At 43.6% G+C, this 27,334-nt stretch overlaps 1 protein-coding gene across 1 annotated transcript in view; it reads right to left on the bottom strand.

The window, feature by feature from the left end:
• Positions 1-1,643: 1,643 nt before the first annotated feature.
• The window catches only part of LOC134586165 (uncharacterized), a 34,159-nt gene continuing 8,468 nt past the window's right edge, over positions 1,644-27,334 (bottom strand). Inside the window, exon 2 of the mRNA XM_063441669.1 lies at positions 1,644-2,309. Coding sequence (XP_063297739.1) covers positions 1,644-2,309 — 666 coding nt within the window. The remainder of the gene's footprint in view (positions 2,310-27,334) is intronic.

Genomic DNA, 27,334 nt, shown 5'->3' with positions numbered 1-27,334 from the left:
TTTAAAGCCATGTAAGGATAATTTGAAACCATCCCACAACTGTCTTTTGGCTTTCCTTTTAAGAAATGAAACTTCTTTGTCTGTCGGCATTAAGCTTCCTATCGGCTTATATTATTTATGTGGCCGATGGGCATATAAAAGTTTGCCTATTAATTGGACTGGTATATGTTATCTAGGTAGCATTATGCCTGCTATTTACCCCACTGAGACCTTGCCCCAAGGAAAACTGCGAAATCGAAGGGAAGCTATAGGGGACCGTAAGGGTAAAGATAATACCAATAATTTGACAGTAAAATCAGGAGCTTTCTTCCCACATTATGGTGTAGTGTCCCTATATTACAAATTAAATTTGTTTACGGATTTGGTAGATGAAGCATTCAATTATACGGGTGATGCTATTTTACAACTATCTGCTGAGCAAGAACAAATTAGGGCTGTAGCTCTACAAAACCGCATGGCCCTAGATTATTTATTAGCAGCAGATGGAGGGGTGTGTGCTAAAATAAATCAAGAATGTTGTGTTTTTATTTATAATAATACAGGACAGATACACCATGATGTTAAACAGCTACATGAGGTACAAGCTAGACTAAGGGAAGTACATGATTATTCAGGGGGATGGAATCCATTTGGCAATTTGGACTGGACATTGGGATTAGGTGAGATAGGGAAGAAAATTTTAGGTGGTTTTATAGTAATTGTGCTTTTAATTATTATTATATATATCGTTTTCCATTTGATTTCCTGTATAGTCAAATGTTTATATACACGTTGTTCCTCAAGTTCGCGCCATACACAATTAGCTATGGCAATGGTCCCCATTGTAACTCCCAACAACCCAGCTACGACACTAATTGTTTATTAAACCTTAATTCGTCGAGGAGGGAGGGACGGTCTTATTATAGCCATGGCTCCCCAGAGATTTTCTTCAGAAATAACGGTTCTGAAGTTTTTTTTCTTCCCTGAGTGCTATAATAGACATTTCATTAATTTACTGATATGTTAACACCTTTTGACCAGCTAATGCCAAATGTGCTTTAAGTTATTTGAATATGCAATTGACAGGACATGACTGTATTATGTAAAGACAACCCCTTTTGGATGTGTACAGAATTCTGTTATAAGATCTGTGTTTTCTCTATTAAATTTAGGAACAGTATTTTGTCATACTTATGATGTGTACTGTCCTCCAAGCTTGTATTTCTGCTGTGTCCATTCCTTGTCTTCATACCTGAGAGAAAACATTGCTGTCTGCTGAATTTAAACCACAACAATTACAATGCTTGTACATGGGGAGACCTAAATGCATCTGGCATTGTGACAATGTTATATTTTTACCAGGCTTCAGTAGGAAGTTTCTCTCATCTAATCCAATAGACCCTATATTAAACTGACCATGATCAACTCTGTGGGTCTCTTTAGGTTTGGTAAAAAGAGTTAAATGTTTATAGAGATTTTAAACTGATATTTTATTGGAAGACTCATTGTAGGTTTGCTTATCACTGTAGGAAAATGAAACTCCTATTAAACTGATTAACTTAATAAACGTTATGTGAGCAAGACTTGCTTTGCTATATCTATCTTTTTTTATCCTCTATATGCCTGTCACATTCTTTTTACATGAAACTGGATTGATAAACAAATTATTGGATAACACATGAAATTTCAGAGCCAAAGAGCGATAGGCTTGTTGTAGGTCCAAATCTAAACCCAGTTCCTAAAACTTTTAATTCCAAGCCATCTGGCCCAACTGATACTCCAGTATCTACACCAAGCCCTACACGAACATTTATAGGACCAGCTGTGGCAGAAGCACTTCCTATCTCTGCTCTAGCCATTGCATTTACACCAATTGCAGAAGCCTCTGCTCCAGCTGATGCATTAGGACCTCTAGCTTCAGCCTCAAACACACTGTACTCAGCACTTGCCTTTCCAACCCCAGCTTCAGCATAAGCACCAACCTTAGGAATCCTTTCCCCTGCTTTATTGGAGCCTTTGTGAACATAAGTTCCACTCTGAGCAAAAGTTCCCTCTGCACTAACTCTAGCTTCTTTGTCAATCGTATCAATGATTTTTAGAGCATTAGAAGCACTTGCAGAAATAGACAGTGGTGTTATACTTGGCTTCTTTGACACTTCATGTTTTTTCACAACATCTAATGGTTTCTCTCTAAAGGATTTAAGTCTTTGAGATAAACCCTTTAGATCACTAGATACTTCAACCCCTAAATGGGAAAATTCTTTTCTCTTTTTCCATTCGTACTTTTTATCTGAAGTGTCATCATCGGTCGTTGGTTGTGAAGGCAATTCCTGTAACAAAAGAAATATAATATGCGTATAATAATGTTATATCTTAATTTTCAAGGCAATATTTAATAAACAAACAGTGGCTATAACAGCTAAGCTGGTCTAGGTTCCTGGTGACTGTTGGTGGCTGACAATGGTTTAAGACAGAGGGGTGCTGGACGTCACCTTTTACTTCTCCCTCTCTGTGTAAACCTGAGATCCTGGTAAGTTAGACAACCATGAAATATCAAAATGGGTACCAAATTAGGGACCTATCTATTAAACACCGCTAATGGATCAAAATTAGTAAAATATTAATTATGTTCCTTCAGCAGGTTAGTAGATGACTCCTTAATTAGTTATCATTATGTAGGATTGCCATTTTTAAGGATACCAAATATCCTAATTCCTAATTTGGTATTCTTATAATAGCCCTAATTTGGTATCCTTATATGGACACTCCACTGCCGCAATAAAATAAATAAATAAATAAATACATAAAACAGACTGTTAAAGGGAATCTCCAGTGCCAGGAAAACAATCTGTTTTCCTGGCACTGGAGGTTCCCTCTCCCTCCCACCCCCCAATCCCCAGTTACTGAAGGGGTGAAAACTCCTTCAGTCACTTACCTGAGGCAGCGACCATGTCCCTCGTCGCTGTCTCCTCTTCCGCGCCGCTCCTCTTTCTTACTCCGTCGGCCGGTTGGCGAGACTGATCCGGCCCACCGGCCGAGGAGACCTAATGCGCATGCGCGGCAATGCATGCGCATTAGGTCTCCCCATAGGAAAGCATTGAAAACTAATTTCAATGCTTTCCTATGGGGATTTGAGCGACGCTGGAGGTCCTAACATAGCGTGAGGACGTCCAGCGACGCTCTAGCACAGATAATCTGTGCTATAAAGGAGGAAGTTCCCTCTAGTGGCTGTCTAGTAGACAGCCACTAGAGGTGGAGTTAACCCTGCAAGGTAATTATTGCAGTTTATAAAAAAACTGCAATAATTACACTTGCAGGGTTAAGAGTAGTGGGAGTTGGCACCAGACCACTCCAATGGGCAGAAGTGGTCTGGGTGCCAGGAGTGTCCCTTTAAGTAGATATATCGCCAATGAAAAACTGAATTGTGTATGTTTTCATTAGGGGTATCTAAAAATACTTTGCAAAAGTGACAAATCTCATGTCTGCTGCCTTTGCAAAGAATTTCCCTTCTAACCCTGCCCAAACATTTTGTGGCTGTCCAATCACTGACTTCCCAATGCAGCTCAATGAGAAGTCTTTGAAAGGCACGGATGGGTTTTCTCATTTTCTACATATGCTTAATTAAAAAAAAAAAAAAAAAATTCATTTCAAAACTTGATAAAAGGATTCTTATCTTTAACAATAGCTTTGCAGTGACAGTTGCCCTTTAAATTGCACTTTCATGCTGAACTTGCCTTTCCCCAATCGCTTCCTCTTCTCTCCCTCTCAGCAGGATGAAGGTGAGAATTGTGGGCGATTGCTTTGACCACAGGATATGAGTCAGGCTCAGCTCCTCCCCCTGGGTCAAAGCTAGTCAAATGTAGGAAAAATACATAAAACAAAATAGTCCCTACTTTGTCTTATGTTTTAAAGAAAACTAGATCAGATAGAAAGAAAAGAAGAACAGATCCTGAGAGAAGAAGAGAAGAGGAAGCAATCGACGCCAGATAAGTTCGGAATGACAGCATCGCTTTAAGTATGGCAATCCCACACAAGTGCACCAAATTAGGAAGCTGTTGTGCTTAGTAGATAGATGCCTAATTTTACATACTTAAAATGGCAATTTTACATATGTGTACAAAATTAGGGTGCTATATACCAAACAGCTGAAAGACCAAACTTGAGAAAATTACTTTTCTTAATTTTTAAGCTGTTTAGAAGATAGTTACCCAATTTTGCAACATGACAGGAGTTATTTGGAGTTATCTTCCTTTACTAACTTCAAATAGCAGAAAAGGAAAACATGCAGAAACAGTCAACCATTAGAAAAAAAGCAAAATGTATATAGTGGGAGTACCTCCTCTTCCTTGGCTGCTCCAACAGGACTCAGGTCAGAGTACTGTTTCCTCTGTTGGGAGAAATCTTTACTGGATATTGATACTCTAAGGGCAAGGTTTATGTATTTTTTTTTGTTTGTTTTATTTATTATATTTTATTTTTATTAGGTTTTTCAAGTTACAACAAATACATATATGGAAATGTTCAAAGCGAGATACACGCATTGCTTCTAGGTGCACGAAATGTAATGAATAGCCATAGATGCAAAATGCCGAACATTCATACATATTTCATTTTAATCCAAGTAATTGAATATAATTCAGGATATACAAGTTGCTTCTATCCTAGACAGTATATATAGTGCCTAACAATAATGTAAGACAGTTTGGATTACTCTGTTATATAATTTTCTTGACATTCTTAAGAAATATTCCATGCGAAAGGATTCAGGTTCATACAAAATAAAGCAATACTATCCCAGACAAAAGGGAACACTGACGAACACTGACGAAAATATTTGAACAGAGAATATAACTGTTGTAAGAATTTATCCAAGAGTGATCAAGCATAATAAAGAGGATAAGTAAAGTTTATGTTTCGATGTGAATAAGTATAAAGTAGATTTAGAAAGGATGATAATAGATCAAAACATACAAGTAGAAAATGATTAGTGATAATAATATGAACTTCTGTAGAAAGTAATAGATATTTAAATAGAATCCTTAATGGTGGAATTAATGATAATGAATAGGAAGAAAGGGGAGAAGATGTCTCTATAGTAGGAGAAAGGGGCTTAAAACTGGTGCCCTAACTGGAATAATAGGGCAGCATTAAACTGCAATGTAAAGTTGGTGTCAATGAATGAGAAATTGGCAAATTTGTCAATGAGAGACTGTCTACCGATGTCACAGAGTATATTGTGACCCTTTACTGGGCATCCAAGGTTTAAATTGAGTAACGGTGATATAGATTTATATACAAAGATAACTATGTGTCTTGTCACCTTAAAAAGGAAGAAAACATAAGCCTGGTAAGAAGTGTTGGATACCCAGACCCTGAAAAAATCCTGAAAAAAATCAATATCCTCAACCCAACATTCTACTATAAAACGAAAAGGGTTAATTGGATTTTGAAAATGAATGGTATATAATGGTCACCTACATTGTAGTCCTTAGAGATGAATATATGTTGTGTATTTACTTGTGAATAAAGGGAGTAAAGTTGAACTCCTCATTGAGGCCATTCGGAGTAAGAGTTTTGAAGTAATAGATCCATCTTGATTCCTTGTAAATTCAAGTCGATAGCCAGAGGTCTGAATATGAACTAGATATAGAGCTAAGAAAGTTGCTGGCAAAACACAGGATTGAGAAAGACCCACTAATGTACTGAACGTTCACAGAATGGCAGGGGGAGGAATAGGGATAGATTAATGGAAATGAGAAGAGAAATAGTAAAAGCCGAAATTGCTAAATAAGCTATCCGTGGATAGCCTCCCCGTGCCTTCGAGGGCACCTAAATCCAACCCTACTAGTGAGAAATACAGAGAGAATGGAGTGTAACTGTAGAAACTGATAGTTAGCTAAGTATATATGTTGTGTATTTACTTGTGAATAAAGGGAGTAAAGTTGAACTCCTCATTGAGGCCGTTCGGAGTCAGAGTTTTGAAGTAATAGATCCATCTTGATTCCTTCATTAACAACATCTTGTTGTAATTGCCTTTCCTGGAGTTCATGGATAGTCTCTCGATAGCTATGGGTCATGAGAGGGGTCACCACTGTGATGTAATCTCACGTGATTTCCAACAGGGGTGGAAATCTTCAGGTTAGCAATGGAACCAATGTGTTGAAGGATCCTTCTCTTAAATTGTTGGTATGTTTTACCAATGTATTGAGTCTTGCAGCTACATGTTATCAAATAAATGACTTTAGTAGAACTGCAATTGATGAATTCTTACACCTTGTATACCTTTGATGTTGTTGTGCTCTCAACCGTTTTAGATGGTTTCACGTATTTACAGGCCTTACAATGGCCACATTGATAAGTCCCTGCTGTTGGTGTTAACCACGTTGGATTATAAGTGTTAGGTTCGATATGACTATGGACCAGATAATCCCTGAGATTTCTTTAAATCAAATTATCAATCTATCCAAATTTGATCTTAATGAACACCACATTTCATTGCTTAACAAGGGGTTATCATTTGTACCAACTCCCAATACCAATAAATTCAACTGGGTAAAGGATACAAACCTTTTTGGCCGTAAACTAGCCCTCAATTTAGTGCATAAAAGAAAGGATCAAAAAATGGCAAAAGAAATGAGTATGTCTTACGAAGACTTTAAAGTTCATCAAACATTATTATCTTTATTGGACGAACAAAATCCTGATCCCAGATTGACGGATTTGAAACCTGAAAGTTGGTTCACTCCCAACCTAAGCGAAGTATCTAGTGTGGATTTGTTCACACAAATGACCACCTCCGCAAATGAATCTCTCACGACTTCCAAAACCCAACACGATAACCTCACTGTACAACAGCGCAAGGCGCTAAAGGAATTGAATACGGATCAAAATATCATCATAAAATCTTCGGACAAGGGTGGTAATGTGGTCATAATGGATTGCGAGCACTATATAGAGATGTGCATGGAACATCTAAAAGATCCATCAGCATATAGTAAATTACCTAAGGATCCCACTACACTTTATCTAAGTGAATTAAAACATATCTTGGATCTGGCATTAGAGAATGACATCATAACAAGTGAGGAGTATACATTTATACTACCGCATCTTACTCCTACTATTGCTACTCTATACTGCCTTCCAAAGATACATAAGAATATGAACAATCCACCAGGGAGACCAATAGTGTCTGGTAATGGCTCAATTACTGAAAGAAGTAGCCAATTTTTGGAAAAACTATTACACCCATTAGTAATCAGCCTAAGATCGCACCTTCAAGACACTAAGCAAACACTCATCTTACTAGAGAACCTTATTGTACCACCTTACTGTCTTTTAGGAAGCCTTGATGTGGTCGCACTCTACAACAATATACCTCACGACAAAGGCCTTGTAGCTACTGGGTATTTCCTGCAGAAATCTGGGCAATTCACTCCAACACAAAGTGAATTCATTATCCAACTTTTAAAATACATCCTAACACATAATTTTTTTGTGTTTCGTGGAATATACTACCTCCAACTCAGGGGCACTGCTATGGGCACGGCTTGTGCCCCTAGCTATTCCAAATTGTACCTGGGATGGTGGGAGGAAACTATCCTGGATCCTACCATCAAAGACACATATCAGTCATATATCTATAATTGGCACAGATATATTGACGATATTTTGGTATTCTGGTTGGGCACCATTACCCAATTCGAAGAAATGGTCGATGTACTCAATGACAACACCATTGGTCTAAAATTTATGTAAAAATTGACGTAATTAAAATTGATGTAATTGATGCTGAACAATTAGTGTTCTTAGACCTCAAAATTAAGATTCTACTCGATGGAACAATTGAAACGGAACTATATCGGAAGACCACTGCAACAAACAGTTTGCTAAACTGGTCCAGCTACCATCCAATTAAACTCAAATCAGGTATTCCATATGGGCAATACTTACGGGCTAGACGCAATTGCTCCAACGACGAAATATTCCAACAGGAAGCCAAAAAATTGAGTATAATGTTCAAACAAAAAGGCTACCCAAACAAAATTTTGAAAATAGCATACCAACAAGCATCCGCAATCAACAGAAGTGAGAGCGTACGGAACCAGAGACCTAAAACTGATTCTAAATGTATCCGTTGTATCAGAACATTTGACCAATACTGGCAACCAGTTCTGGAAATCATGTCACACAATTGGCCCATTTTACAGTATGACAAAGACCCTAAAGATAATATCAGTAACTTTCCAACCATTACTGCACGCAGAGCAAGAAATCTCAGGGATTATCTGGTCCATAGTCATATCGAACCTAACACTTATAATCCAACGTGGTTAACACCAACAGCAGGGACTTATCAATGTGGCCATTGTAAGGCCTGTAAATACGTGAAACCATCTAAAACGGTTGAGAGCACAACAACATCAAAGGTATACAAGGTGAAAGAATTCATCAATTGCAGTTCTACTAAAGTCATTTATTTGATAACATGTAGCTGCAAGACTCAATGCATTGGTAAAACATACCAACAATTTAAGAGAAGGATCCTTCAACACATTGGTTCCCCTGTTGGAAATCACGTGAGATTACATCACAATGGTGACCCCTCTCATCTTACCTTTCAAGCTATCGAGAGACTATCCATGAACTCCAGGAAAGGCAATTACAACAAGATGTTGTTAATGAAGGAATCAAGATGGATCTATTACTTCAAAACTCTGACTCCGAACGGCCTCAATAAGGAGTTCAACTTTACTCCCTTTATTCACAAGTAAATACACAACATATATACTTAGCTAACTATCAGTTTCTACAGTTACACTCCATTCTCTCGGTATTTCTCACTAGTAGGGTTGGATTTAGGTGCCCTCGAAGGCACGGGGAGGCTATCCACGGATAGCTTATTTAGCAATTTCGGCTTTTATTATTTCTCTTCTCATTTCCATTAATCTATCCCTATTCCTCCCCCTGCCATTCTGTGAACGTTCAGTACATTAGTGGGTCTTTCTCAATCCTGTGTTTTGCCAGCAACTTTCTTAGCTCTATATCTAGTTCATATTCAGACCTCTGGCTATCGACTTGAATTTACATTTTTACATAGAGACTACAATACCAAGGCACACTATCCAGTATCATTATAATCACATGGGGTAACTGTGACAGCCTTATATTGCTCTGTGTTTTACAGGAATTCATTGTCAGTCTATATATATAATGAACGTATAGCAAAAATAATTGGCAACACGTATTGCCGAATTGTCTCTATGTATATCTAACCCTATTGGCAAACGCGATAGCCTTATATTGCTTTGTGTTTTACTGAGACTCACTGCCATATAGCGAACAGACAGTGCTAAATATTGGCAACACGTACTTGTGAATTGTTACATCTTATCACGTATGCCAAATCATTGAGCCTGCTGTTTGCAGACTTTGTATCAAGCCTCATATTGCTTGGCGTTCTACTGAGACTCACTGCCAGTCCATATATACAGCGAACAGACAGTGCTAAATATTGGCAATACGTATTGATAAATCGCTACATCTTATCACGTATGTTAATTTATTGAGCCTACTGCTTGCAGACTTTGTATCAAGGCTCTCTGTTCACTCAGGTATTATCCTTAACATCTATATACACAGGCTTTTTCTATATCTTCCACACTTTTCGAGGCATCTTATCCTCCCCCCCCAATACTTTATGGTTATCATTCTCATTTGTATGAAGCACAGATGTGTGCTCCACAGATAATTATTTGGAGTGCAACTTTAGAACTCTTGAATCTCTAGTTATCAAGCCCTCTTTCATTTAATCATTCCATTTATTTTAGGTTTTTTTCACTATATTTAGTTAGTGTGTGACACTCTGGGTGATTGCCAAGTTGTTCGGCAATTTTTAACAACATATATATATATTTTTTCAATAAACTCTTTTTTATTTTTTGATTATTATTCCTCATTGGTACCTCTAGCCCCCATTGGTATTATAATTCATGATACCTTCTATACATCCCCAATACCCCAATATTGGTATACTACCCATTCTTCTCTCTTCTTTATTCCACTAAGAGTTACCCCCTTCCGTTCCAGTATACCAGAGGGAGCTGTACCCAATTAGTTTTTTCGTCTGTACAGAAAGGTGCACCACCTCCCATTCGGGCATCGGAGGACCACACAAACCTCATAGACAAAGAGATTTGTACCTTGTTCACCAAAGGCACTGTGCAATTCGCTCCAGACTGTCAGGGGTTCCTACCTGTCGGCGAGCGGCGTCTCCTCTCCGCCGCTCGCATCCTCCATGCCTCCCAGCGGCAGCATGTATAACGCTGCACGCTGGAAGGTCGTTAATTTATGCAAACGCCGGGGTCACGTGAGTGACCCGGCGTTAAAGCAACAGTACCACAATCACAGTGGGAGGCGTAGATATCTCCCACGTGTGATTGTTAATTCTGATTGGAAGTTATCCAATCAGAATTAAACCTAGGGTAGGGTATACTTACCTTTCCTGTCTCTCAGTGCCCTGTTGTGGTCTTGTGATACCTGTAGTGCAGTTTTCTCGTGTTGCTCTCTGGTTACCGATTGTTTTGCTTGTTATTCCGATTATCCTGTCTTCTCCTCTCGTTTGACGTCGGCTTGTTTCTCGTTCTCCCGTTTTCTGGCTCCCTTTACTTGGCTTGTCTCCTGACCATTCTTAGTGTGCTTAGCCCGGCCACTCTAAGGACTGGTATAGCACCCTTCCTCTCTGTGACCTGTTACCGTGTTTGGTTCCCAGAATCGTGACATTACAACAGGGCCATAATGGAACCTGCTGACATTCCACAGCTCCTAGTTAATCAGGAGGCTAGAATGGATGGTTTAGACCATCGTATGGATCAGTTTGCCCAGGCTTTACAAACCATACTGGCTCGTACTGCCCACTTGCAACCTGCCGTTCAAGAAGTTGTTGCTGCTGGGCCAGAACCCAGTCCTAATCCTGTACCCGCTCCTGCTCACGTGGTACACATGACGCCACCTCAGCGCTATAGCGGTGATCCAGCATCGTGCCGTGGTTTCCTCAACCAAATTGATATTCATTTGGTGACGAATCCGCGTTCCTACCCCACTGACAGAACCAAAATTGCTTTTCTGATCAACCATTTGTCTGGGAAAGCTCTAGCATGGGCCAACCCCATGTGGGAGAATACGTCCCAAATGTCCTTTGCAGACTTTCTAACAGCTTTTAAACGTACATATGATCAGCCTGGCCGGGTTGCTTCTGCTGGCAAAGCTCTGCTTAGGATCCAACAGGGCAATAGATCAGTAGCGGATTATACCATTGAATTCCGTACTCTGGCAGCTGAAGTAGTTTGGAATAACGACGCTCTCGTAACAGCTTTTCAGGAGGGTTTGGCCGCTTACATATTAGACGAAATAGCATCCAGGGAATTGCCTGTTTTTCTGGATGATGTAATAGATTATATCATTCTAATTGACAACAGTATAAGAGAGAGGCGTAGTCAAAGAAGGATGAATACACAGGGGTTACCTGCTTTACCCAGTACTGCACTACTAGCATTACCTCCCCCTAATCAACCACCTCCCGAACCCATGCAATTAGGTGCTGTAGGCTTATCTGAAGCTGAAAGAACGTACCGCAGAAGGGAGGGCTTGTGCCTTTATTGTGGAAAGAGGGGGCATCTCCGAAGAAACTGTCCTAGTTTGCAGGGAAACTTCAGCACCTAAGGCCTAGAGAGGGGTCGGCCTCGGGTGTTATGGTTTTTTCCACTCAAGTGTCCATCTCCAGACCATTCATTACGGTTACTCTTTTGGTCAATCAAACCACTGTAACAACTAAAGCCTTGATCGATTCAGGTGCTGCAGACAACTTTATCGATGAGAACTTTGCTAAAACCGCAGCCTTGAATCTGATCCAAAAGGCCACACCCTTGGCCGTTGAGGCCATAGATGGTAGACCACTTGAGAAACCTCTGGTGACCCATGAGACCCAAGAAATGGTTATGGCCGTGGGTGCCTTACACAAAGAAAGGATAACCTTCCAAATAATTGACTCCCCTACAGCTTCCATCATACTGGGCTCCCCCTGGTTAGTTAAGCATAACCCGGTACTTGATTGGGGTTGTTTAGATATACTCTCCTGGGGGGAATCCTGTCAACAAGACTGTATGGCCCGTTTACGTCCCGTTTGTTTACTTAATGTGCCTACAGCTAAACCACTTTCTGTTTCTGTCCCTCCTGTGTATGCAGACCTCGCATTGGTCTTTGAAAAAAGGGAAGCTGATAAACTACCCCCACACCGGGATTATGATTGTGCCATAAACCTGTTACCTGGAACGATGCCTCCTAGGGGCAAGGTCTACCCGCTTTCTGAGAAAGAAAACCAGGTCATGGAGGAGTACATACAGGAATCCTTACGTAAAGGTTTTATCAGAAGGTCCTCCTCTCCGGCTGGTGCTGGTTTCTTTTTTGTTGCCAAGAAAGAGGGCGATTTGAGGCCATGTATAGACTATAGGGGCCTGAATAATATAACAGTTAAAAATGCTTATGCTATCCCTTTCATTACTGAGTTGTTTGACCGTGTCAAAGGTTCTAGATATTTTACCAAACTAGACCTCGGGGGGCTTATAACTTGGTTCGTATAAAAGAAAATGATGAATGGAAGACAGCGTTCAATACACGCAGTGGGCATTACGAGTATCTAGTTATGCCTTTTGGACTGTGTAATGCTCCTGCTGTCTTTCAGGACTTTATAAATGATGTCCTTAGAGATTTACTACACGTCTGTGCCGTGGTCTATCTCGATGATATACTTGTATATTCTCCTGATTTGGAGTCTCATCATGCCCATGTGAGGAAGGTACTTAAGAGATTGCTACAAAACGGTCTTTATTGTAAATTGGAGAAATGTTTATTTGATCAAAAATCAGTACAATTCCTAGGGTACATAATTTCTGAACAGGGGTTCAGCATGGATCCTTCAAAATTAGAAGCCATGTTGTCTTGGCCTCTTCCTCAAGGCCTTAAGGCAATACAGCGATTTATAGGCTTTGACAATTATTATCGCAGGTTTATTCAAAACTTTTCATCAGTCATTTCTCCTATCACTAAACTGACTAAAAAGGGTTTGGACTCCTGAAGCCATTAAAGCCTTTGAGACTCTCAAAAAGGCATTTGCCACTGCCCCTGTGCTACACCATCCCGATCCTTCCCTTCCCTTTGTAATGGAAGTAGACACTTCAGAATCAGGTGTAAGAGCTGTATTATCACAAAGACTATCATATAACGAACCCCCCCCCCCCATCCCTGTTGTTACTTTTCTAAAAAACTATCTGATTCGGAAAATAATTACGATGTCGGGAACAGGGAACTATTAGCTATTGTGATGGCTTTTAAAGAGTGGAGGTACTTATTAGAAGGAGCCAGACACAAAATCCTGGTTATAACTGATCATAAGAATCTCTCCTATATAGCTGATGCTAAAAGGTTGTCCTCTCGTCAAGCCAGATGGTCCTTATTTCTTTCACGCTTTCAGTTCATTATCACATATAGGCCTGGGTACCGTAATGTCAAGGCTGATGCTATCTCCCGACAATACGAACCTTTGGAGTCTATTGCCCCCGCTCCTGAACCCATTGTACCCACGTCTAAGATAATAGCCGCTACCCGTTTGGTTATTTCGTCCCTTTTCCTTGATGGTATCAAGGCATACCAAACCCAAGCACCCTCTGAGACACCTTTTGATAGATTATACGTGAAAGAAAAAGATAGAAAGAAATTGTTAGTTTTATTTCACACCGCCAAAACGGCTGGTCACCCAGGGGTTACCCAAACATACAAGGGTCTCCTTCAACAGTTTCGGTGGCCTTCACTTAAGCAAGACGTAGTGGATTATGTGCAGGCTTGTCATGTTTGTGCACAGTGTAAGTCCCCTACTGTTAAACCCCCAGGACTCCTAATGCCTCTATCCGTACCCAAGAAACCATGGACCCACTTATCCATGAACTTTATTGTGGATCTTCCTTCATCCGATGGAATGACAGTAATTTTGACTGTGACTGATAGGTTCTCTAAGATGGCACACTTTATTCCACTTAAAAAACTACCTTCTGCGGTTCAGTTGGCTCAGGTATTTACCAAAGAGGTTTTCCGCTTGCATGGTATACCACAGGATATCGTATCCGACAGGGGTCCTCAATTTGTCTCTCGGTTTTGGAGGGGCTTTTGTGCTGAGATGGGGATTTCCTTGTCATTTACTTCCTCCTATCATCCACAATCTAATAGAGCTGCCAAACGGCGAATCAATCTGTGGAGTTATATTTACGCTGCTTCACGAATGCACACCAGGACAACTCGTCTCACCTCCTTCCCTGGGCTGAATTCGCCAGGAACACTGTGACTCATTCGTCCACTGGCTTAAGTCCTTTTTTGGTTGCTTATGGGTTCTAACCCTCTGTCCTTCCTGGCGTATTCTCCGACAATGGAATACCCGCTTTGGACGAGCACCTCACCTCCTTATGGAAGATGTGGGATCAGGTCCATGCTACTCTTTCTCATGTGGCTGTTACTCAGAATAGATTTGTCAGGGTTTCTTTGCTGTTTTAAACAGCAACCCTTTCTGTTTCAGTGAATGAGTTTTCAGCTGCAATTACTATGAGCTCCTTCTGCTTGTTGCCACGGTTACTCACCTGAGAGTAGTAATCAACCCTGCTGCTAATCAGTTCTGCCTATTTAAGCAGCAAATCCCAGAACCTCCTTGCCCTTGCGTGGTTTCCTGTTTCCCAGAAGTCTCCTTGTTCCTGTGTTTCCTGTTTGTTCCTGGTTCCTGACTCCGGCCTTGTTCCTGACTCCGCTGCTCTCCGTGCTCCTGATCCTGGCTTGTCTGACTACCCGCTCTGGTGACTGACCCCTGCTTGATTCCTGGACTTTGCTTTTGTTACTTATTTGTTATTTATTAATAAAGGTGTGTTTTCATCTAGTTCTGTCTCTGTCTGGTTCTTGGTCCCTGACATTACGCAAGGGCCATGAATACAGATGGTACAGGCAAGACACCTATACCTAACCTACTTACCCGGTGGGACCAGCAGAACCACCATTTGGACCAGTATGCCCATCTGGATCCAGTACCCGGCCAGCCTGCGATTGCGGCCGCCTCTGCCTCACTTCCTGTTCTAGCACCGGTTGTAGCCTCCAAACCTGTAGCGGCTAGAGGAATGACTGGGTCTGTCCCGCTCCCTCAGTATTTTGGGGGCAACCCAGCTCAGTGCAGAGAATTTATAAATCAGGTTAAAGGATACCTTGAAATCCTGCCCCAGGCATTTCCTACAGACAGTGACAAAGTTCACTTCATGATTTCTTTGCTGTCTGAAAAGGCCCTAGCTTGGGCAAAACCTCTCTGGGAGGCAGAGAAGCCTATTATTTACAATTACCCTGAATTTGTTGCGTCCTTCAAAAGGGTTTTTGATATTCCAGCTCGCTCCACCCCTACTGCCGAACTACTCATGTCTAATGCTCAGGGCACAAAAACTATTGTCGAGTATGCCAGTGAATTCCGTACCATGGCAGCAGAAGGTGGCTGGAACAACGAGACTCTCGTGGCTGCCTTTGCACAGGGTCTCTCCGATGTGTTTAAAAACGAGATTGCAGCCAGAGAATTACCTAAAGATCTCGAGGAACTGATATCATTTGTCACCCTCATTGACATCAGACTCCGAGAGAGATCCTCATCCAGGGAGCGCCTGCGGAGGCCTCTTGTAGAGTTGGCACCGAGCTTTTCTTAACCAACCAAACCTCCCTCACCTCCCATGCCTCCTGGTCCTGAGTCCTCTGTCTGTGTGGAGCCAAGGCGGTTAGGCTTCTCACGCCTCTCGGTCGAGGAGAGAGCCTTTAGGAGGAGGTGCCTATACTGTGGACACAACGGTCACATGTTAAAGTTTTGCCTTATTCGTCCGGCAAAGGGCCCGCACCCAAGATACTGTCAGGGGCAGATCTTGGGTGGTCTTTCTGCAGATCCAGAGATATGTGTGGGCAAACCCTTGGTGCCTATTATCCTCTCCTGGCCTGATTCATCCATTAAAACCCGGGCATTTCTTGATTCTGGGGCCGCAGGCTTGTTTATAGATTGTGCATTTGCATCAAAGCACTCTATACCCTTACAGTCTCGCAACTTTCCACTAGCCTTCGAAGCCATCGATGGCAGACCAATACAGCCAACCCACGTGACCCAAGAAACCGTGCCCATATCTCTGGCTGTAGGGGCTCTACATCATGAGACGATCCAATTCCAGGTCATTTCTTCTCCATATTACCAGGTTGTTTTGGGATACCCTTGGTTACAGAAGCATAACCCCACAATTGAAAGCTGAGATATTATCATGGTCCCAGCAATGCACATTTTCCTGTCTCCAGAAACCGGTCAAAGTTTTGGGCACATGTTCTGCCTCTTCCTTACCCGCTGAGTACCAAGAATTCCAAGATGTATTTGACAAAGATCAAGCCAGCGTTCTGCCACCACACCGTCCGTATGACTGTGGTATCGAACTCCAACCTGGTGCCAATCCTCCCCGTGGCCGGATTTACCCACTGTCTGTAGCAGAGAATTGAGCCATGGAGGAGTATGTTACCGATGCACTGTGTAAGGGTTTTATTCGGAAGTCATCTTCTCCTGCCGGGGCCGGCTTTTTCTTTGTAAAAAAAAAAAGATGGCGAGTTGAGACCCTGTATCGACTATATGGGTCTCAATCGCATTACTATTAAGAATGCCTACCCCATTCCATTAATCACGGAGTTATTTGACCGCCTCAAGGGAGCAACGGTCTTCACCAAACTTGATTTGAGAGGGGCATATAATCTCGTCCGGATAAAAAAGGACCACGAATGGAAAACCGCATTTAACACCAGGAGCGGCCATTGCGAATACCTAGTAATGCCCTTTGGTCTTTGCAATGCTCCGGCGGTTTTCCAAGAATTTATAAATGACGTCCTGCGAGATATGTTGCAGCAACGTGTGGTGGTTTATCTTGATGATATTCTTATCCATTCCACATCTCTCGAGAACAATCATGCAGACGTTTCTCGTGTTCTACAGAGACTTAGAGAAAATAATCTGTTCTGCAAATTGGAGAAATGTGAGTTTAACTGCAAACAGGTCACATTCTTGGGATATGTTATCTCAGATGCTGGATTCTCTATGGATCCTGAGAAACCTTCGGCTGTACTAAAATGGCCTCTACCTACGGGTCTTCGCTCTATACAACGTTTTCTGGGCTTCGCCAATTATTATCGGAAGTTCATACGTAACTTTTCTTCCTTGGTTAAACCTCTCACGGACATGACCAGGAGAGATGCTGATCCACAGCATTGGTCACAAGAAGCCATTACTGCCTTTGAGTCTCTCAAAGTCGCCTTTGCTGCTGCTCCTATACTGGCACACCCTAACCCTGCCTTACCATTCATTCTTGAAGTCGATGCGTCTGAGACAGGAGTAGGCGCCCTCCTGTCTCAACGTCCTAACCCTGAGTGCTCCAGGCATCCGTGCGGGTATTTCTCGAGGAAATTGAACCCGGCGGAATGCAATTACCAGATTGGTGATAGAGAACTTCTAGCCATAATTTTAGCTCTCAAAGAATGGAGGCAACTTCTTGAGGGTACTTCAGTGCCAATCCTCATCCTCACAGACCACAAGAATCTTACATATCTTTCCGAAGCTAAGCGGCTTTCCCCCCGGCAAGCTAGATGGGCTCTCTTCCTATCAAGATTCAATTATGTGGTTTCTTACTTGCCCAGTACTAAAAACATTCGGGCTGATGCCTTGTCTCGACAGTTCTCCACTCCATCTAGAGAGGAGATAACCCCCACTCCTGTGATTCCTTCGGACCATATACTGGCAACCATCCGTACTAACCTCACCTCACCCCTAGGCGAGGAGATTCTGGCTGCACAAATTAATGCTCCTCCAGAGAAACCTAATGGCCGTTGTTTTGTACCTATTAACCTCCGTACGAAACTATTGAGTACATACCACGACCCCAAAGCAGCTGGACATCCAGACAAAAACCAGTTAATCTGGTCTGTCTCCCGGCAATTTTGGTGGCCTAGTCTCCGTTCGGATGTCACCGCTTTTGTAGCTGCCTGTCCTGTGTGCGCTCAAAATAAAACCCCACAACGCCCTCCAGTGGGTCTCCTGCAAACTATACCTAATGGTGAACGACCCTGGACCCACTTGTCCATGGATTTTATCATAGATCTTCCGGTCTCCCGTGGCAATACAGTCGTTCTCATGGTTGTTGACCGATTCTCGAAGATGTCGCATTGCATTCCCTTGAAAAAACTACCAACTTCCCAGGAACTTGCAACAATTTTTGCTCGGGAGGTCTTTCGTTTGCATGGGTTACCCAAAGTGATGTCTCAGATAGGGGTAGCCAGTTCGTGTCCAGATTTTGGAGAGCTTTTTGTACACAAATAGGAATTCAGCTTTCCTTCTCCTCGGCCTACCACCCGCAATCCAATGGTGCAGCGGAACGAGCTAACCAAACACTGGAACAGTTTCTGCGTTGCTACATTTCTGACCACCAGAACAACTGGTCTGATCTGCTACCCTGGGCGGAGTTTGCCCACAATAGTGCGATTAATGCCTCCTTCCGGCTATCCCCATTCTTGGCAAACTATGGGTTTCAACCGTCCATGTTGCCTGATACGTTCTTGCCACAGGGGATACCGGCATTGGAGGAACATCTCAGGGAACTCCGTTCCACTTGGGTGCAGGTTCAGAATTCTTTGCAACGCGCAATGCAGAACTACAAACTCCAGGCCGACCGCAGACGCCTTCCTGCACCTACCTATCAGGTCAGAGAGAGGGTCTGGCTGTCTTCCCGCAACCTACGCCTCCGTGTTCCCTCACAAAAACTGGCATCCCGATACGTTGGGCCATTTCGTATACTTCGAAGGGTTAACCCTGTAGCTTACGCACTTGACCTTCCTGCTAACATGCGCATCTCAAACGTTTTCCATGTTTCCCTCTTGAAACCGTTGGTTTGTAATCGCTACACCACCTCAATGCCACGTCCACGTCCTGTTCTGGTTGACAATCATGAGGAATATGAAATACGCAGCATCATTGACTCACGGGTCTTCAGAGGACAGATCCAATACTTGGTGCACTGGAAAGGATACGGTCCAGAGGAACGCTCCTGGGTTCCAGCCTCTGATGTCCATGCACCATCCCTCCTTCGTTCCTATCATGCCCGCTTCCCCATGAAGCCCGGACCCACCAGCAGAGATGGGGGGAGTTGTTGAGGGGGAGGTACTGTCAGGGTTTCTTTGCTGTTTTAAACAGCAACCCTTTCTGTTTCAGTGAATGAGTTTTCAGCTGCAATTACTATGAGCTCCTTCTGCTTGTTGCCACGGTTACTCACCTGAGAGTAGTAATCAACCCTGCTGCTAATCAGTTCTGCCTATTTAAGCAGCAAATCCCAGAACCTCCTTGCCCTTGCATGGTTTCCTGTTTCCCAGAAGTCTCCTTGTTCATGTGTTTCCTGTTTGTTCCTGGTTCCTGACTCCGGCCTTGTTCCTGACTCCGCTGCTCTCCGTGCTCCTGATCCTGGCTTGTCTGACTACCCCCTCTGGTGACTGACCCCTGCTTGATTCCTGGACTTTGCTTTTGTTACTTATTTGTTATTTATTAATAAAGGTGTGTTTGCATCTAGTTCTGTCTCTGTCTGGTTCTTGGTCCCTGACAAGATTTGCTGATTGTCGTAGAGGTGCTGCTCCTTCTTATGTCCCGGGTTATAGGGTTTGGTTGTCCTCTAAGAATCTCCGCCTCAGGGTCCCCTCGATGAAATTCGCGCCCAGGTTCCTTGGCCCCTACAAGGTATTGCGTAGGGTCAATCCTGTGTCCTACTCCCTGGCCTTGCCTCCTTCCATGCGTATACCTAACACTTTTCACACCTCCCTTTTGAAGCCCCTGCTCTGTAATCGATTCTCTGGTCCTCTCAGGCGTCCGGATTCCCTCCGCGCTTTCTCTAGTGACGTGTACGAAGTGGCTGCTCTGCTTGATTCTCATTTTTCTCAGGGTCGCTTGCAGTATCTGGTTGATTGGAAGGGATACGGCCCTGAGGAGCGGTCCTGGGTTTCTGCCTTTGATTTGAACGTGCCCTCTTTGATCCGCTCCTTTCATGTGCGGTTTCCTTTGAAGCCTTCGGCTTCCCGCCCGTTGGGCGGTCCTCGAGGGGGGGTTATGTCAGGGGACCCCGGGCGGCTATGAGGGGAGGCTGCACGCAACTTGCAGCACTCACCCTCAGTCCATTGCCGCCCGGGTCTCTCCTCCTCCTACCTGTCGGCGAGCGGCGTCTCCTCTCCGCCGCTCGCCGCTCGCATCCTCCACGCCTCCCAGCGGCAGCATGTATAACGCTGCACGCTGGAATGTCGTTAATTTATGCAAACGCCGGGGTCACATGAGTGACCCGCCGTTAAAGCAACAGTACCACAATCACAGTGGGAGGCGTAGATATCTCCCACGTGTGATTGTTAATTCTGATTGGAAGTTATCCAATCAGAATTAAACTTAGGGTATTTATACTTACCTTTCCTGTCTCTCAGTGTCCTGTTGTGGTCTTGTGATACCTGTAGTGCAGTTTTCTCGTGTTGCTCTCTGGTTACCGATTGTTTTGCTCGTTATTCCGATTATCCTGTCTTCTCCACTCCTTTGACCTCGGCTTGTTTCTCGTTCTCCCGTTTTCTGGCTCCCTTTACTTGGCTTGTCTCCTGACCATTCTTAGTGTGCTTAGCCCGGCCACTCTAAGGACCGGTATAGCACCCTTCCTCTCTGTGACCTGTTAGCGTGTTTGGTTCCCAGAATCGTGACACAGACGACAATATCTTTGTGGTCAGGAAGAAAACAGGAGACTACCGACACGTCATCAACCTATGCCAACTCAACAAATTTGTGGTGTATCATTACTTTAAGATGGTAGGTATTCATCTGTTATAGAATCTACTCCTCCCATACGATTGGCTCACTCATCTGGACTTGAAGGACACATACCTGTTTATGGCAGTCGCACCGGAGAGTCGACCATTCCTTCACTTCATATGGTGAGACTGACCATGCCAATTCACGTGTCTACCATTTGGACTCAGCTCAGTCCCATAGTGTTTCACGACAACTCCTTGATGACTTTGGATTTCTTCCGAAGTTTTTTTCATTGTATTATGTTACCTGTTTTAGCTTATAGAAAGATAAGGTGCCTTCTCAGTACTCCCACTATATACATTTGGCTTTTCTTTTTTTATTGGTTGATTGTTTCTGTGTGTTTTTGTTTGCTGCTATTGTAGTTAGTAAAGGAAGATTATCAAAATACTTGCCTCCTGCCATTACTAAAACTAAGATTATAGGTACACTATAGCTAGAATAATCTTAAATTTACTCTTTCAGATGTTTAGTAGCTAAATCCCTAATTTGGTACTCCTCATTATGGCAATCCCATCTAAGGATACCAAATTAGCAAGATATCTACTAAACAGCTAAAAGAGCAAAATGAATAAAATCCCTTACTAGATAAGTCCCACAATTTCTATCCTTATGAAAATGAATGTTTCCAAAATAGTTTGTTTCAATTCATTCTGAACTAGTTTGCATACAGTATGTTTCGTTCGGTTTGTAAAGAATTCGGAAATTCATCTGTAAATTGTTGAATTTGGACAAAATTTGATCTGGAATGAAACAGATTGAACAAGTCTAGTCTAAACCTGATTCAAACAACGTAATATATTTATTGGAATGTCCTTGCGGTTTAAAATATGTGGGACGCACTAAACGGAATTTACACACTAGGATTGAGGAACACACTAGAAATATTAAGAAAAAATTTGAAGGACACAGTGTATCACACCACTTCACCCTAGCCCACAACAGTGATCCCACCCAATTACTCTTTATGGGTATACAAAAGGTTAAGGGGAATTGGCGGGGAGGCGACCTCAATAAATTATTGGGACAGAGTGAGATGAGGTGGATATTCAACCTCGGGACTTTAAAGCCCCGGGGTTTGAATATAGACTTTGAACTCTGCCATTTCATTTAAATGGGTATCCCCCCTTTTTTGGGTTCAATGGAATTTATCCATTGTAATCCATTCTACCCTTTTTATACCCCTTGTTTTTCTTTCATACATTTTTCTTATTCATATTCAATCAGTGGCATATTATGTATGCCCGAACACTATAAACACTGTGAATACCACTTAAAGAATATTGATTTAAATACCCAATAAGGATATCTATTCTAGCACATATGTATGTAATATCACCTTTTTAATGTTTAAAAATATATGTACCACCAGCACAGTATGCACCTTTAACAATGTGAATGTATTAGTCTATATGCACCACTATTTACATTATATGAATATTTGACATTATGCAATTTTACTGTCATTTCAATTCTGCAGCTCTATTTGCTTTTTTCAGCTACTTTTTTTTTTTTTTTTGGGAATGGCTGGATGGCGATCACATGATTACGTGATGTCACTTCCGCCAACCACCCGGTTGAAAACAAGCACTTCCGCCAACCATTGTTAGTATCATGTCCTTTTTTTTTTTTTTTGGGAGTGGCTGGATGGCGATCACATGATTACGTGATGTCACTTCCGCCAACCACCCGGTTGAAAACAAGCACTTCCGCCAACCAACGCTGCCCACCAATGAAAAAATAGACAAATAAAGGCGTTAACATCATTAACCTATTAAAGGTACACACACACACACACATTATGTGAAATTGAATCTGATTGGACAGAATGAACTTAACTCATTAAAGGGGAAGACCCAGCTGACATTTAAAATGGAGGATTCAGAGGACTAACATTACAGCTGACTGAAGAAGCTCTATTTGAGAGTGAAACGCGTATTGGCCATTTTTAAAGGACTTTTATTTGAGGACTTTTATCATCTTTGTTTTTATGTTTATTTTAAACCAATAAATTCACCATTTTCATTCAAAACCTCATCCAAGTCCTTTTTGGAGCCTCCAAGGAATCCTCACAGGGGAAGTGCCATCCCCATTCAAATTGGCACAAAACCTACACACCTAGAGCCGGGATTCGTAGGCTCAGGACCAGGTGAGCACCCCATTTATTGAACACATACCTGTGTCATTTATCACCATAAGTCTACACATTGGTCTGCTTTCTTCCCTTTTTTTCGTGTTCCTGAGAAATTCTTCAAGCCGAAGTAGGAGGGTGGTGCTACCATAACAGCACACAAGCCTTTATACGGAGCCAGTGTTTTCTATATACAGGCTCCTTGAAATGTGAGTGTAATATTCAGCACGATATCATTATAATCACTGTGAATCCATTTTTCAGTACCATCTACACTATATTGTATTTTCTGTATTTTACTTTGACATGTACCCATATTTTACCATTGAATGAGACTACGTTTTGGTAAGATTTATCTGTGTTTGAGCGCTCCACTTATAGGTGTAGGTCCTTGTCACTTACACCGCACCAATATCTACTAAACCTGATTCAGTTAAAAAAAAATCTTAAGGTAAGAGTCCAAAACAATATAAACCTTGAAATTTGGGTTGGCTTTGTCCCTGACAAAGGTGCCTCAAGAGATTTTTTTTATTTGGATTTTATGTTAAACAAAATGGGAGTGTGCATAGTTTTTGGTCTGGGTAGAAGTATGAAGGTCTTTATCAACTCTTGTTTAAAGTATGAGTAAACAAAAGTATTAAGTAGATATATGAAGCAAACCCCATGGACAAAATAGGGAAGGGGGACATGACGGCAGCTCAAAATTGAGGTTAGGGTCCCCAACAAAGATACATTGTAGCCGGGGCTCCTAGGGTTTTTAATTTGGTTGCTAGGAGGGGAATTCAGTCTGCGCTGAGCAGTTGATTGAGCTTAATTGCCTTCCCGTCCTCCCGACATACAATATATTTAGTTACACAATTTTTTTTATCACATTTTTGGTGGTCTGTTGTTAGTGGATGTCAGTCGCCTCCAGTCCCCCCCTACACCCCTAGTATATATCCGATGATCCAGGGGTCAGCTAGTAGCTTTTATACCTCTGAGGACACCGTAGGTGCAGACTAGGGTGGTGACTTAAGTTTGTTTTGTAACATCTCCAATGTCCACAGTCACCCATTGCATAGTTATTACTCATTATTATCAACAACAAAAAATAAATCAAATTTGTTACATCCGAGGTAAGAGCAAATACAATTAACTGCTTGTTTAGGCCTGTTATTTGCATTTATAACTCTACAGGACAAGCATTAAAATGCACTTACCCCTAGCTACTAAGGAGCTTGTTCATGATTGTAGCCCCATGGAACAAAAGCACAGCTTAGTAGAAAAGGGCCTTGACAGGGGTTAGGAGGCGGGCACAGGAGGAAGCTGATTGGGAATGGGTCATGGAGAGGTTAAGGGGCTGGGTCATATAAGTAGGCAGACAGCCTAGGAAAAATTACTTTTAACTTGCCTGCCTGACTGAGTTTGTGTGCACCGTGTGTGTCCACTCATTTTGCCTGGTAGGTTTTTTTCTCTTTTCTCTCCCCTGCAGGATGGATGTCATGGAGAAGATGCTGGAGGGCCTCAGGACGGTGGCGAGGATCCGTGGAGCTGACTAGATCCAGGCCCAGCTGGGACTGGTGCTAGCAGCGGCGTTGGTCGGCCTACCAGGGCCAGGAGGCCTCCACATCGTTTGAGCCCGGGACCGGGCCCTTGTGGAGCTGACCGGAGCTGTGAGGAGGCAGCAGGTGCAGGCCGTGAATGGAGGAGCAGGTGAGGTGTCCGCATGGTAGCGGTAAAGGGGGACCATGGCAAGGGCAGAGGGGGGTCAGGGGTTGGGCTCCAAGTGTCCAAGGGTGATGGGCAGGCGGGCCGGTCAAGGCGTGCCTTGGGAGCATAAGTACCCGGTCAGGTGGCAGGGCAGGCTGACCTTGCGGGTCGTGCCTTGGCAGGTAGGGGTGCATCCCCCAGGCCGCGACACCACAGGAGGCGCAGGTCACGTGGCAGATTCCACAGGAGGAGCAGCAGTGGGTCAGAGCAACAGCACCGGTGGGACTCCGGCAGTTCAGAGGGGGACGTCCCAGCAACCCCTCAGCGGGGGCAACGGGCAGGCTTCCTCTGGGGGATGGCAGGAGCCGTAGCCCCAGAGCATGGAGAGGTATCGATGATGGGACGTCTTGGTGTCCAGCAGGCGCTCCCAGGGGAGGGACGGGGGGGTCGATTTGGAACAGTGCACCCTGACCAGGAATTCTCCTTATCATTACAGGTGTCTGAGTCGTTCTTCCTCTGGTATGGTTCAGCATCGGGTGGACTCCCCAGTTGGACTTCCTGCTACGGATGCGGGGCATCCTGGACCGCTTGGAGTTGGTGAAGCAGCCCCTGGGCCATGTGGGGGCTTGGTAAGTGAGTCAGATGTTGCACTACGTTCTCGCACCCTGCTTAACACACTGCAGTCACTGCTGCTTTCTTTGCAAACTGGGGGTGGTCAGGGGGCTGGCGTGGGACAGGTATGGGTTCCTGGGGGGGGGGGGGGCGTGGTGAGCTCGGAGTCAGGCGTGGGGGATAGCTTGAGCGAGACCGTGGCATCGACGGCAGGGGTGGATGCGGTTGCAACCGAGAGGGCAGAATTAACAGGGGGTGTGCCTGACACGGCGCGGCAGCATGCGTATGTGTCATTCGCAGGGCCGTTAGGGGTGCACCTAAAACAAGACGTGAAGGAGAAGTTATGGAAGGGTGAGTTTTTCAAAATCTTTTCCCTTCTCCCTTTGGAGGAGTTTCTTGACCTCAAGGACGAGGACAAGAAGGATGAAAAGAAAGAGGAAGAGGAAAAGAGGAGGAGGTATTGGAAGATACCGAAGTCGTTTGGTAACTGGTTGAGCACCTTTTGCATCCTGGCTAGCGTCCTGGGCGCATCATTGTTTTGCTACCTGGATGGCATCTGGGTAGCGTATCGCACGTACGGTGGGCTCGCGTGGTGGAGGTATGACGAGCAGTGTGAAGGGCTTTTATGCAATTGCCTATATGCTTCAGTTTAATTCTCTACCTGCTATTTTAAGGTCTATATTGTTCGGTTCCAAATGTCAAGAATGAATGTATTTTAAAGTCTTTTATGTCTTTCTGTAACCATGTGGTTAATGGAGTCTGCCTCTAGCCCTGGATAATTGGATTACTTTCCCCTTTGTCTCCAGGGCTGAGGCCTCTGTGGGACCTGTCTAAAACAGATTGCCATGCGGCCAGTGGGGGAAAAAATATACTTTTACTAACTTTTGAACCCCTGGTCTGATTCATGACATTTTTTTATATGTTGTTCCCCTGAATGGATTAATTGTGAATATGTAATTTTTATGCGAGTGTGATGTATGGTTTTAGAGTAATGAATGTTAGGTAAAAAGTATGTTAAACTGTAAATGTTCTGGCCAGCAGGTAATTGAGCTATGTATATTGCTGAGACTCAATTATCTAGGCTGGCCCAGAGGAGGAGTTTTGTGTTGCATAAATTGTGAGTTCTGTGTGCCAGTAAATCAGTCTTGTTCCAGCATTAAGTTTTGGCTCATGTGTGGATTATTCGGCGATTCCAGGGATATTTCTACTTGTGGAATATTGGGTGATTTTACTTTTATGGGAAGAAGGGAATGCTTGACGGGGATATTTTCTACTACTGTCACAAGCAGTTTAGGCAGAGGCTGGCAGCTAATCTGGGTATGAGGTGGGACTAAATGGACCTTCCTCTCTGGATGAAGCTGATGATGGCGCAGAAGGCACAACCCATTCAGCAGACGGCCGGCGCAAAGGCACAGTCCACCTCGTCGGCCGCGTCACAAAAGGGATTATGCTGGCTCTTCAACGTGGGCCAGTGCACGTGGGGGTCTGGGCTCAATCGCTGCTTCATGCGCAATAGAACCGGGGGGCAGGCAACGGCGGAGGTGCACCCGCTGCCATGGGGTCTAACCCCGGTGAAGCTAAGCGCGATGGTAATGTGGCTACAGTAATCGAGCAGCAGCCAACTTGCTGAGGGAGGGGTTGGAATCAGGGTTTTTCATTCCTTTCCATTCCTTTCCAGGACAGGGTGGGGCCGCTGGTTCTGCGCAATCTGTGGTCGGTGGCAGAGTTCCCGGAGGTGGTGCGGGAGAAGCTAGTGAAGGAGGTGAAGTTGGGCAGGATGGCTGGCCTGTTCGGGGCACCACCCCTGGCTAACTTACGGGTGTCGCCTCTCGGGGTGGTTCCGAAGAAGGAACTGGGAAAATTTCAGCTCATTTACCACCTCTCCTTCCCAAAAGGGGGGTCGGTGAACGACGACATTGACGGGGATCTCTGCTCGGTCTCTTGCACATCATTCGACCAGGCGG

Source organism: Pelobates fuscus, chromosome 2 (genome assembly GCF_036172605.1).
Source record: "Pelobates fuscus isolate aPelFus1 chromosome 2, aPelFus1.pri, whole genome shotgun sequence".
NCBI lineage: Eukaryota > Metazoa > Chordata > Amphibia > Anura > Pelobatidae > Pelobates > Pelobates fuscus.
Note: the sequence above shows the minus strand (reverse complement) of the source record. Positions and strands in the feature narration are given on the sequence as shown.